We start from the raw sequence: 11903 nt of genomic DNA on the forward strand, positions 1-11903 counted from the left end.
GGGGTGCAAATTAGGGCAACCGTCCCAGGCCCCACGCTTTGGGAGGCCCCACAGAGCCAGGTGGAGCAGCCGCAGCAACTCCGCCCTGATGCTGGCTTCACGTCCAGCCTCTCGGCACCCCCCAGCTCCGCCACCAGCTTCCTAACGTCCGGGGGAGTGGGGTCCCGCACGGCTGATTTGCGCTGGGCCCTGCACCCTGCTCAGATAGTCTCTGGCATAGACCAGCAGTGTCAAACATATGGCCCACGGGCCAGTCCATGGAGCCCTATGATCTGGCCTGCAAGTCCCTGGCTCATCCCACACACTGCACGCAGCATGCAGAGCCGGTCTGGTGAGCAGGTTGGACCTGGCACCATGAGCATTGCATGAAGCACAGGGGATCAGTTCAAGGCATGCACTGCATGTGGTGCCCATGCCAGACCAAATGGGAGTTGCTGAGCTAGTCTGAGAGATAGATTGGGACCATGTACTGGAGCCAGCATGCCGGACCAGGCTGGTGCAGCACTGCAAGCAGCGCATTCCCCCACGCTGGCCCCATGAGCTGCATGCAGTGGGTGTGGCCAATCCAGCCCTGTGCTGAATGCAGCACATGCTAGCCTGCTCCAAGGCTTGCGCTGCCAGTTGGATCCGGTGTCATGGGCACTGCATGTAGCACAGAGAATCTCGGGGGTGGGATGCAGGCATAACCCCTCTGGACCAGGCTGGCATGCTGGCTCTAGCATGCACAAATGGCCTGGGGCCTAATCTGGATAAGCTTTGGAACCAGCATGCAGAGCCAGTCCAGCAGGTACCCTTCTTCTCCCAGCTCTTGGCACATAAGCCAGTAAGTGTACATGCAATTGTGATGGTAATGCAAGTACAAACTATATCTTAGTTGTAATTATATTAGTAAAGTCTAGTGAATTAGGACACTTAACTGCAAGACTTACGATAAGTCTTAATTTACTAGGACTCTTCAAGTCCTATGTTGCTAACACAAAACAAAATACAACTGAGCTTTGAACTTAGCTAGTTTTAAAAAGTAGTTTTTTTATAGGTTAGTGCCCATTAACAGTCCAGGTGCAGATATAAGAACAATAAGAATCTGATTTTTCCCAGAGTTTTAAAACTTCAACTGATCCTTTCTGAGAAGCACCGAAGAACTGGTTTGGTTTGGTTTGGTTTGGTTTGGTTTGGTTATCTGGGGCCTCAGGACAAAGAAATCTCTCAAGTGTCCCACCTATTTCTCTAGGCTATACAAGTTAAACCCTTAAATCAAGTCCGCTGGGAACAGACTTGTAAAGTAAGCCAGGACTATTACCTGTTATGTGCTGTGAGGGAAATAAGAAAGATTTTACCTTGTATTCTTATATTTTTCCCTTCTTTTTGTTTCATGCTGGTTTGTTAAATTTTATACTAATACAGTCATTTTCTGTTGTGCTGTTTAAGCATTCTTGTTTGTCATTTCAGTAAGTGAATAGGAAAAGGGTGAATTCAGCAGACATTATTACTATGTGGGTATTACGTACAAAATGATTTAAAGTCCCCAAAGTCCCAAATGCTCACAGGCATTCAAAACCATATCATCCTTGGAAGTACCACCTTTTGAAAAGGAGTACTTATAGGAGTAATAGACATCTAAAAGTCAGCATAGTGGGCGAAATGTGTAACTATAGAACAGGACTGGGATTTAAGATAACTTAGTTTCCTTCTCTCAGCTCAGCAATAGATTCCACGTGTGACCCTGAGAAAGTCATTTGTTCTTCATATCCATCAGTTTCTCATTTGTAAAGTTGGGGTAATACCAACATCAAGTGGATCTCAAAAGTCTTATTTGTGAAGTGCCTTGAACTGGTACTGGCAATACATAAATGTTACTTTACACCCTTATACTTGACTTTGAATGAGACACACGTCTACTAGACCATAAACCTACAAGCAGCATCCTTTATGGGAAAGGACTCTTCAGCCCAGAGATAAAATGATCACAAATGCCTAAATAATTTAACTTCCAAGTCCCATTTTCAAAGGGGTTTGTACATTTAGAAGCAGAAGTGTAATTTACTTACAATAGTATCTAAATTTCCAAGTACTGTGCCTAAATAATTTCTGAAGATAGAACTTTGGTTCTGCTAAATGACTTAATACTTTCGAAAACTTCACTCTATCCTCTTGTTATCTCATTCTTTTCCCACATGGTACAAGTTTCAGACACCCTTCCATTGCTAGCTCTTAGAGGAAACAAACTTCCATTTCTTTCTGTAAAAACCAGAATGAAATTTTCAGACAAGAGCATAAGACTCGAGTGCTCAAACTGAAAACAAGACATATTAAGAATATATACAGAAAAAGATTAAAAAGAAAAATATGAATATTGCAACTGCTGGGTACTTTTTATCCCAGCATTTCTAAAGAGTCCCATTAGCTTACAGGGAGTCATATGGGACACCGTGGTCTGCCCATGTTTGCAGGATTGGGACTTAATTTACTCAGTGAATTTGAATGACATAGTACATCAAATATTCAAATAAAGAATCAGTCTCATAAATGTCAATTGCTTCATTTCTTTTTAAGTGCCTTTCTAGCTGATTCCTGTTAAAGGCTTTGAGGAAGAAATGTATTTATTTTTTCATATTTAAAAAATATTTTTCATAAGTCATTTAGCAAACTACACAAGGATAAGCAACTCTATGACTATGATTAATTAAAATAAATTCACAAACATTCATATACAAACTGATCAGCAGCTCAGGTCAGGAATAATTTTGGTCCATAGCTCAGTTTTCTCTAATTAGGTACAGAAAAAGACTCAGCTATGTCATGAACTATGGGGGTATGCTTTCTACTTCTTTTTTAAAATTTTAAGAATTTAATAGTTTGTCAATAAAATAATAACATTGTGAAATCTGGGCATGACTAGTGTCCTCTAAATGTGCGTGCAAGTGTTATTTTGGGGTGGCACCACACCCCCACTTGTCCATGAAAACACCACTTTCACATGCAAACTTTAAATCGGGGTGTCAAACGTATGGCCGGCAGGTCAAATCTGATCCTTGGAGCCTTTTTTCCAGCCTGCTGGGCTAGTGGCAGGCACTGGAATTTGGCAGGCATGGCTCGCTGCATAATCTGGAGCATGCTGGCCCCACTGGGCAGAGCCATGGGCAGTGAGCTTGGCTTGTTGCTGCTGCCCATGGACTCCTTACTCCAGACCCCTCACTGCTGCCCAGCCTCTCACCATTTCTGGACACTTCACTGCCCAACCCCTTGTCACTATTGCCATGGCATCCACTGTGGCAGCCCCCAAGCCCCAGGCTGGATCCAGCCCACAAAAAGTCCTGTGTTCTGGGTCTGGCCCAGGGCCCCGGGTGAGTTTGTTACCCCTGCCTTAAATAATTTTTTTTTAAGTTTTGAATTAATCCTGGATGGAACTACAAACATATATTCCTGGGTATAGTTAAATCATCCATCTTAAATGAGAAGCTTAAATCAGGCATCAGATCTTGCCTTACTGACGTATGTACTTGCATGTATACACACAGGTATTTAATTTTGCTACCACAATCAGCAGCTTAATAGCATATTCACAGTAGTAAATTTAAAGATGTGAAGCATCTGAAGAATCAGGGCCTTATTCAGGCAAGCACTCCTACCCATTCAGTTGAAAATAATGTTAGTACCAGAGCCTTAATGTGCTTAGCTCTGCTACCACAGGGCTATTCATTGCAATAAAGGTAAGCACATGCTTAAGTGTTTGCAGAGTCAGTGTGGTTAAACACTGGTCATGTGCACTCATTTTATGACATAAGAAATAATTTAAATCAAGGTAAAACTGATTTTACCTGATGTATGCAAAACCCCACTATGAACACTGGATTTTGCACTGCTCCAATGGTAAAAATATGCCTTTATCTAAACAGATCTAATGTATGCAAACTAGGCCTAAGGCTCCCACTAGTGTGAATGCTACTTAAACTGAACTATTAGTATCACTCATCCAGCACAGAGACAGACACTTAACTTTATTATCATGAGGAGTCCCATTGGACTATTTAAGGCAGTGAAATGAAACACACATAAATCTATAGGATCAGGACTTTTTTAGACTGTAATATGCAAAATTTGTAGATATGGCTTCTGGTAGCAAACTCACCATACCACTCAAACACACCTGTTAACACTGCATTTTTTTTTTATTTTTTTTTTTTATACACAGCAGTTGATTGTTATACAGGAAAATAAACCACCTAAGTCTTTGTTTTGTATTGACTCACCTTCTTAACATTTTTCCTTGTTCTTAACAGTCCCCATTACACCTTTGATCCAACTGACCAATAAACTGAACTTATCTAAAGACTGCCAACTTTAACAGGACCGTAACATGATAGGAAGTGTTTTTCTTTTGCGCCTTCAGAATCTATGCATCATCTAGTATCTTCCTCTGTTTAAATAAATTTCTGTTTTTCCCCACCTCTTTAAAAAACAGTCAACCACAGTCTTATACAGGCCAACAACTCAATGGGCATGTCTAAACCTGTATTAATGTGCCATAATTAAGCACATTAAGTTAGTACCTGTTATCAGCACTACTGCGCAGTAGCCCTGGCACACATTTTTTACCTGATGCTAATGTGCAGTAGACTCATTCTACCGTGCATTAGCATGGTTTTTGCCATGACATGCTACTGAGCAGTAGAATTGCTCTACTGCACTTTTAGCATCGTGCACAGACGTATCCACTGATGACAACACAAAGTGAACAGATGATCGAGGGAAAAATGCAAGATGCAGGCATTCTTGTGGGTGATATCTTTTATTGGACCAATTGCATGGTTGGATTAGATACAGACTAGCTTTTGAGTACCACCAGACAGTTGGTTGGATAAAAGATACTGCCCACAAAAACGGACGCCTCTTGCATGTCTGCTGGAACATCACAGCAACAACATCACTTCAGCACTACTGAGGAAAAAATGACTTTCCAAATGGATTAACTGATACAAGAGAGCCGATTAGCTGTGTTAGTCTAAAGCAATGGTCACCAACCAGTGGATCTCAATCCACCAATAAATCTCAGAGCCTCTTGGAATCGACCTGAGGCTGGGGTGGGGAGGCTGAGTGCCTGCATACATGCATGCATGCGCCCCAACCCAGCAGGTCAGTCCGTGGGGGAGGGAAGGGATGGGGGCTAGATCAAGGCCCCCACAGTGAGGGACAGTGCAGGGGTAAGTTAAGTGGGGCCCCGGGCTGGGTGGGACTTACCTGCTGGGAAGGTGCCCCCAAATAATTTTTTCTCCCTCTGCCTTGATCTGCCCCCACCTTCCTTCCCCACAGACTTACCTTCTGGGTGGGGGGCAGCAGGGATGGCATGCACAGTAGACCTTGGGTTGCTTTTAAATGCCAAAGGCGATCTCCTACTTAAAAAGGTTGGAGACCACTGGTCTAAAGTCTGACAGAAGGCAGGCCAGGGTGCAGTACCTTAGAGCGGTGTTTCCCGACCTTTTCCAGCCCAAGGCTAGAAAATCAGTTCTGTCAGATTTCTGACAGCGCACCTGAGGAAGTCAGCTGCAGCCTATGAAAGCTCTTGCCTCTCTGGACAAACTAGTCTACAACTGTGCAGGCCAACCTTTTTGTCAGACGTGCCACAAATCCATCCTGCTACACCCCGCCCAAGTGCCACTCTGGTTGCTTTCCCCGCCCACTCTGCTGCCCTGCTCGGTGCTCCTTGGCCTGCGGTCCCCACCTGATCTGCCGCTCTTCTTTCTGCTCCCTGCCCCATCTGTTCCTACCCTTTCTGCTCCCTGCCCTGCTCCCCCTACTTGATTTGCTGTTTTACTTTCTGCTCCCTACCCGATCCGCCGCTCTGTGCTCCCTGCCTTCCCCTCCCGACCTGCACTGCCGCTCTACTCTCCTCTCCCCGACCCCCTCCCCCATGTGCCGCAGAGGCCGGGCTCTTCGACCCGAACAATAAAACCTAGCAGCTCGGTGGTCTCCTGATGATCAACCAGCCCCTCCCGCACCCCGACCACGGAGCAGACGCAGCCTCTGCCCCAAAGACGCCGAACCCTGCTCCTACCTCTCGCTGCGCGGCGCTCACAACCCGCCGTGAGCTCGGAAGGTGGGGCACTGGCCCGGTCGCCCCGCCCCCGGGGGCGGCCTGTGAGCCGGCCCCGCCCCGCCCGCAGGCAGTGAAACGCGTCTGAAGGCCGCGTGTCCCTCTGCGCGGCCCGTCGCGACCCCGTCAACCCCCGTAGCGGAGCCGGAAGCGGCGGCGGCAGCGGCCCGAGCGCGAGGATGTGGCGGGTGCTGCGGGTGCTGCCGTTGGGGGCGAGGGTCGCGCGAGGCTGGGCGCGCGGGGCAGCCACGGGGCAGCCGCCGGAAGAGGAGCGCGACCCCGCGCCCGCGCCGTATCGCGACACCGTGCTGCTGCCCCGCACCCGCTTCCCCGCGCAGCTGCCCGGCCGCCTGCAGCCGCAAGCCGAGCTGGAGACGCAGCAGGTACGGGCGGGGTGGTGCGGGGCCTGGCCCTGAGCCAAAGCTGTGGCCGCGGCTGCTGACAGTTAACTGCACCCGAATCCTCGCGGGGGTGGGGGGAGCTCACGCGCACCAGCCCTATCCCGCGACAAGCGGCTCGTCTGTTCGCAGCGCAGCGCCGCGTTGCCAGCTCTTAATTATGGAAGTATCCTTTTGGAAACCCAACATGTGGTGGGCCCAACGAATATACAAAGACACCTGCGAATAAGCCTTCTTCTCACCTACTTGGTATTGCTCATTGTGACGGTGTGGTGAGGGAGGGAGCGCTGGGGCATCTAAATGGAAGCATTTCTCTGTTTGGAGGCCAGCAGGCATGGGAGAGTGAGACAGCAAACCCAAAAATAGCTTACCTGGCAGGGGAAATACCAAGACCAAGTAGGCAATTGGGCTCAGATCGGGGTGGGGCATCGCAATTCCGAAGGCCTCCGGGCTTGGGCCTGCGTTAGGATGCCTGCCAGATGGGTTTGGGAGTATGTGAAGTCCCAGGGTAAGACCCTGGGATGGAGAATGCTTGTGGGTTGCAGTGCCAAATGTGGTGTTTAGAATTATTGAGATCAGCTGAGCAGGCGGAAGTGGGTTTTTGGGATGATTGAGTTCTGCTCAAGCCGTATGATTTGGAATTGATTTGGCTTGGAACACAAGAATATATTAATAACAAGAAGAAGAAGAAAGAAACAAACCCAAAAGTCGCTTCTCGGCCCCTTGTGGGCTAAGATGCGTCTCTTGGAGACTAGGTGCTAGGGCACAATCCCCCATTTCCATAAAGTAGACATGTAGCTGAGATCCTGCCACTGAGAGGCTGTACCAGACTCTTGTCAGGTGTCCTGTCTGCAGTGCACTGGACAGGGGTGCACACTCCAGTACACACTGTCATTCTAAAGCTGTGCCCAGTTACTCTAGGGAAAGTCCTAGATACACAAAAGGCTTCATTAACTATTCCAGGCCAGAATCTGGACTAGACTTCCCAAGGAGGTGGTGCAGTCTCCAACCTTGGAAGTCTTCATGAGGAGACCTTGCTGGGATCATTTGATCTCTGTAGTATTCCTGCCCAGAGCAGGGGGATTGGACGCAATGATCTTTCAAGGTTTCTTCCAGCCCTTAATTTCTATGATCATGCATTGTATAAGGGTTGAAACTTTATCATATAAATATGATGATTATTGTACACCTGGCAACACTGGCCTAGGAGAACCCCCTTCTGTCACCCTCCCCTCCCCCTTGCTCCCACAGCCTAGTGCCAGCTCCAGGTCTGGCACTTCAGGGGTGAGGCAGTGTCAGGCACAAGCCCCTGCACCAGTGTTGCTAGGTCTTAAATATGAAATTATCATATTGGAAGCTCAAATTACTGTATTTTCTGAAAAACTATTGTACACTGGAAAAAAAATAAGTATGCAAATAAGTCATCTTTTTCTTTACTTTATATTGCTCACTAACTCTCTATAGTGAGTGAGAGAGAGCTGGGTCATCAAAGTTGAAGCATTTCTTTATTTCAAGGCAAGCAGTCATAAGAAAGCACTGACAGCAAACCCAAAGTCAGTTAAGATTCCCTGAGAGTGACTTTGGTTTTGCATATGCTGCATCAAGTAATTGCCTCAAAAATTATTGTATGTTTTGAATTCTTTTAGTATTATCTATTGTATGTCATACAAGGGTTGAAATTATCATACAAATAGGATAACTGTCGTATTTGTGTTTGCCTTGCATCCAGCCCAGTTCCAGAACCAGCAGCTGTGCTGGCCCTGCCCTGTGCCCTAGCTGCGGGGCCTGCCCTGCAGCAGAGGTGGTGGGCGCAGCCTGAGACTGGCAGCACTACATGGCTCCTGGAGCTGGCAGTTTCAGGGCACAAAACAAATCAGTCCCCAGCATAGTGCGCAGGGGAGGATCAGGGACTTCAGAATGGGACTTGGTACAGGCAGGAGGCTGAACTGAAAGTCACAGATGCTAGGCAGGAGGAGGTGCTGCAGAGAAGAGCCAGGCTTCAGTTGCCCAAGTCCCTGAAAGGTGACAATGGGCTGCGAGGTGTCAGACCTAGATTCTCAGCCTGGAACATTTCCCCAGAGCTAGAGTGCTTGAGCTGTTTGTGTTTTAGAGCAGGTGGCTGGGGCTTGCAGGGTTTTCTTCCAAAGTAGTGACTGAGGGAGAAGAGGTGGTAGAGGTGGTGGTGTTCACACTTTGTATTGTAACCGTTGGTTAAAGAACTTGCTCAGGAAGTGCCCTAGTCCAGTGGTTCTCAACCTTTTTTTATACCAGGACCCATCTGTAAACATTGATGGCCAGTCCCGACCCAGTAAATAGTTTAAGTAGAAAACAGTCTCCTGGCCCTGCTGGTGCCCTTTGTTCCTGACCTGCTGCCTCCAGAGTCTGTGTGAGACTTTGGGAGCCCCAAGCAGCCCTTTTCATGCTAGAAGTCTGCCAGCCTGCAAGGAAAAACCCATGCTTTCCCACATTTATCTCCTTTTAAAGGAGAATCCATTTACTAAGTTCCTGACCCTTTCATATATGCTTGTAACCCACAGGTTGAGAAACATAGCCCTAGCCACCAATCTAAAGCTGGTCTGGAGTAAGCCACTTTCCCCCTTCTGTCAAAGCTGAGTGACTGTACAGCCAGGGATTCAAAACTCACTGGGCCAGAAAGGGGGACTACAAAAGGGAGCCCTGAGCTGGTAGGGGAGACTGTTATGTCATTCTCCAAATCATTGTATGTATTTTATCCAGTGTTTAATGCAGCTGCTTGTGCCACTGCCGCTACCATCTTTTCCTCTGAATGCAGTAATCATGCCCCTTAGGGGATGTGGGAGGAGATGGGCATAGTTCATGAAACCCAAACAGGTGTAGGCGTGAAATGAATTCAGCAAAAATGGCTGCATTTTTGATCAGGAGTTTGATCAGGAGCGGAATGCAGAGTACTTGGTGAACTTTGGTAGTGAAAACAAGGGGTGCCTATACATGAGCTGTGGAGCAGGAAGGCTGCTCTGACACACTCTAATTAAAGCTACTTCCCCAGAGCACATGTATAAACTTCCAAAGCATTTGCACACTTTCAGACACCCAAGAAGATAGATGAGGATTGAAGATTTTAAATTCTGCCTGCATGCCACTTTAAGAGCTTAAGTCCTTTCATGGGTCTGCACGATGGTGTCTCTCAGTTCAGTCTGAGTTATTGGTCAAGATCTTTTAAAGAATTTCGCAAACCTTGACAGGTTCATAGATGCTAGGATTAGAAGGGACCTCAACAGACCATCGAGCCCGACACCCCGCCCAGGCAGGAAAGAGTGCTGGGGTCAGATGACCCCAGCCAGATGCATATCCAGCCTTCTCTTAAAGACCCCCAAGGTAGGGGAGAGCACCACCTCCCTTGGAAGCCCATTCCAAATTTTGGCCACCCTTACCATGAAGAAGTTTTTTCCTGATACATAGCCTAAATTTGCTCTCTGTCAGTTTGTGACCCCATTGTTCCCTGTTGCCCCAAGAGGCACCCTGGTGAACAGAGCATCTCCAATCCCTTGCTGCATTCCCCTAATGTATTTGTAGGTGGCCGCAAGATCACCTTTCAGCCTTCCCTTGCGGAGACTGAAGAGGTCCAGGTCTTTCAGTTTCTCCTCATAGGGCTTGTCCTGTAAGCACCTAACAGTACGAGTGGCCCTCCTGTAGACTGTCGCAAATCTGTCAACGTCCTTGAAGTATGGCGGGCAAAACTGGATGCAGTACTCCAACTGCAGTCTGACCAATGCCACATAGAGGGGAAGTATCACCACTTTGGTTCTATTTATCATGCATCTGCTGATGCATGATAGTGTGGTTAGCTTTGCTGATGATTTAGTCACACTGACGACTCGTGTTCATCTTGGAGTCCACTACGGCTCTGAGATCCCTTTCTGCTTTTGTGCTGCTGAGAGGGTCATTTCCTAGCCAGTAGGTGTGCTGGATATTTTTGTGCCCTAGATGCAGCATTCTGCATTTGTCCTTGTTGTACTGCATCCTACTGTGTACTGCCCACTTTTCTAATCTGTCCAGGTCTGCCTGCAACCGTTCTCTACCCTCTGGAGTGTGCGCTTGACCCCACAATTTAATATCATCTGCAAACTTGGACAGAGTACACTTCGCACCCACATCCAAGTCACTGATGAAGATATTGAAGAGTACAGGTCCAAGAACCAAACCCTGCGGGACCCCACTACCCACATGCTTCCAGGTCAATACTATCACTCTTTGGGTGCGACCGCTAAGCCAACTTGCCACCCACCAGACTGTGGAAACATCTATGTCACAGCCTCTTAATTTATTTATGAGCATGGGATGAGAACATATTTACCCCAGATGTATCCTTGATTTTAGTGAAAGAAGAATGAATTTGGCCAAATAGATATCCCATTTGAGATCAGAGAAGGAGGTCAATATTATTGGTATTTGTTCAGTAGCAGAGAAGTGAAAAGCCTGACAAGAAAGGGAAGTCTTCTCTTATGGAATTAGAGTATCTTTTTAATCAAAATTGAATTGAAAATGCTATGACACAATTATATAATGATTTAATTGTTTTTCACATTGTTTTCACAGAAATGTGGCTTTTCAGAATTATATTCATGGCAAAGGCAAAGGAAAACCAAGAAGGAATTTTGTCTTCATGATGGACCACCTTATGCCAATGGAGACCCTCATGTTGGTCATGCATTGAATAAAGTAAATATAATTTTATGATACTTTAAACCTACTATTACATGTCTCCTGCAAGATGCTGTATTCTCTCAGTTTGTCTGAAGTCAATTGAAGTTTATAGGGTGCAGTACTTAATAAGAGGATGCTAGTATACATTTCTGTTTTACTGATTAGCATATCCAGTATTAACAGAAATGACAAGGAACAATGCATGCTGGTTTCTGTATCTTATTGTTTAGCTGTGGATTCATCCTCATTCTTGTGTAACGTGTGCTTCTCTTATTATGCTGTGAAAGGCATAATGTACATCTATATTGTGTGCATCTATATAGTACATTGCATATAGATGTATGGTATATAGATGCATATATGGGTATAGATGCTGTATATTATATATTGACTCCAGAAGTATGATACAATAGCGCATAGGCAGTCTTTTTTTTTCCTGAAGGGTCTCTTCTGTTCTCTGGTGTCATACTGATGTACAGTAAAAGCTTTATCTGGCATGAGTGGGGTAAGGGGGGTGCCAGTTATCTAAAAATTCAGGTTATTTGATAGTTCTGCCTATCAAGAAAGTTAGGAACATAGCATGGCCACCCCCACTGGGAAGAGCACGGCGCTGCCCCGGCCCGCAGTGGCAGCCCGCCCTGCCCTGCCCTGCACAGATCCCTTCCCCCTCCCTCTTCCCCTGCACATGCTCGTACTCAGCTTCCCCTGCCCCTCCCCCCCGCCCCCCCCAC

General features: G+C 46.8%; 2 protein-coding genes across 2 annotated transcripts in view; one reads left to right on the plus strand and one right to left on the minus strand.

The window, feature by feature from the left end:
• BPNT1 (3'(2'), 5'-bisphosphate nucleotidase 1) overlaps positions 1-6133 on the minus strand; it is a 29885-nt gene extending 23752 nt beyond the window's left edge. Inside the window, exon 1 of the mRNA XM_019516473.1 lies at positions 6053-6133. The gene's annotated coding sequence lies outside the window, so the exon portion shown is untranslated. The remainder of the gene's footprint in view (positions 1-6052) is intronic.
• Positions 6134-6248: 115 nt separating this feature from the next.
• IARS2 (isoleucyl-tRNA synthetase 2, mitochondrial) overlaps positions 6249-11903 on the plus strand; it is an 83943-nt gene continuing 78288 nt past the window's right edge. Inside the window, exons 1-2 of the mRNA XM_019516472.1 lie at positions 6249-6474; positions 11065-11187. Coding sequence (XP_019372017.1) covers positions 6271-6474; positions 11065-11187 — 327 coding nt within the window. The 5' untranslated portion in view covers positions 6249-6270. The remainder of the gene's footprint in view (positions 6475-11064; positions 11188-11903) is intronic.

This window comes from Gavialis gangeticus, unplaced genomic scaffold (assembly GCF_001723915.1).
Source record: "Gavialis gangeticus isolate Ggan-Ray unplaced genomic scaffold, GavGan_comp1, whole genome shotgun sequence".
Classification (NCBI taxonomy): domain Eukaryota; kingdom Metazoa; phylum Chordata; order Crocodylia; family Gavialidae; genus Gavialis; species Gavialis gangeticus.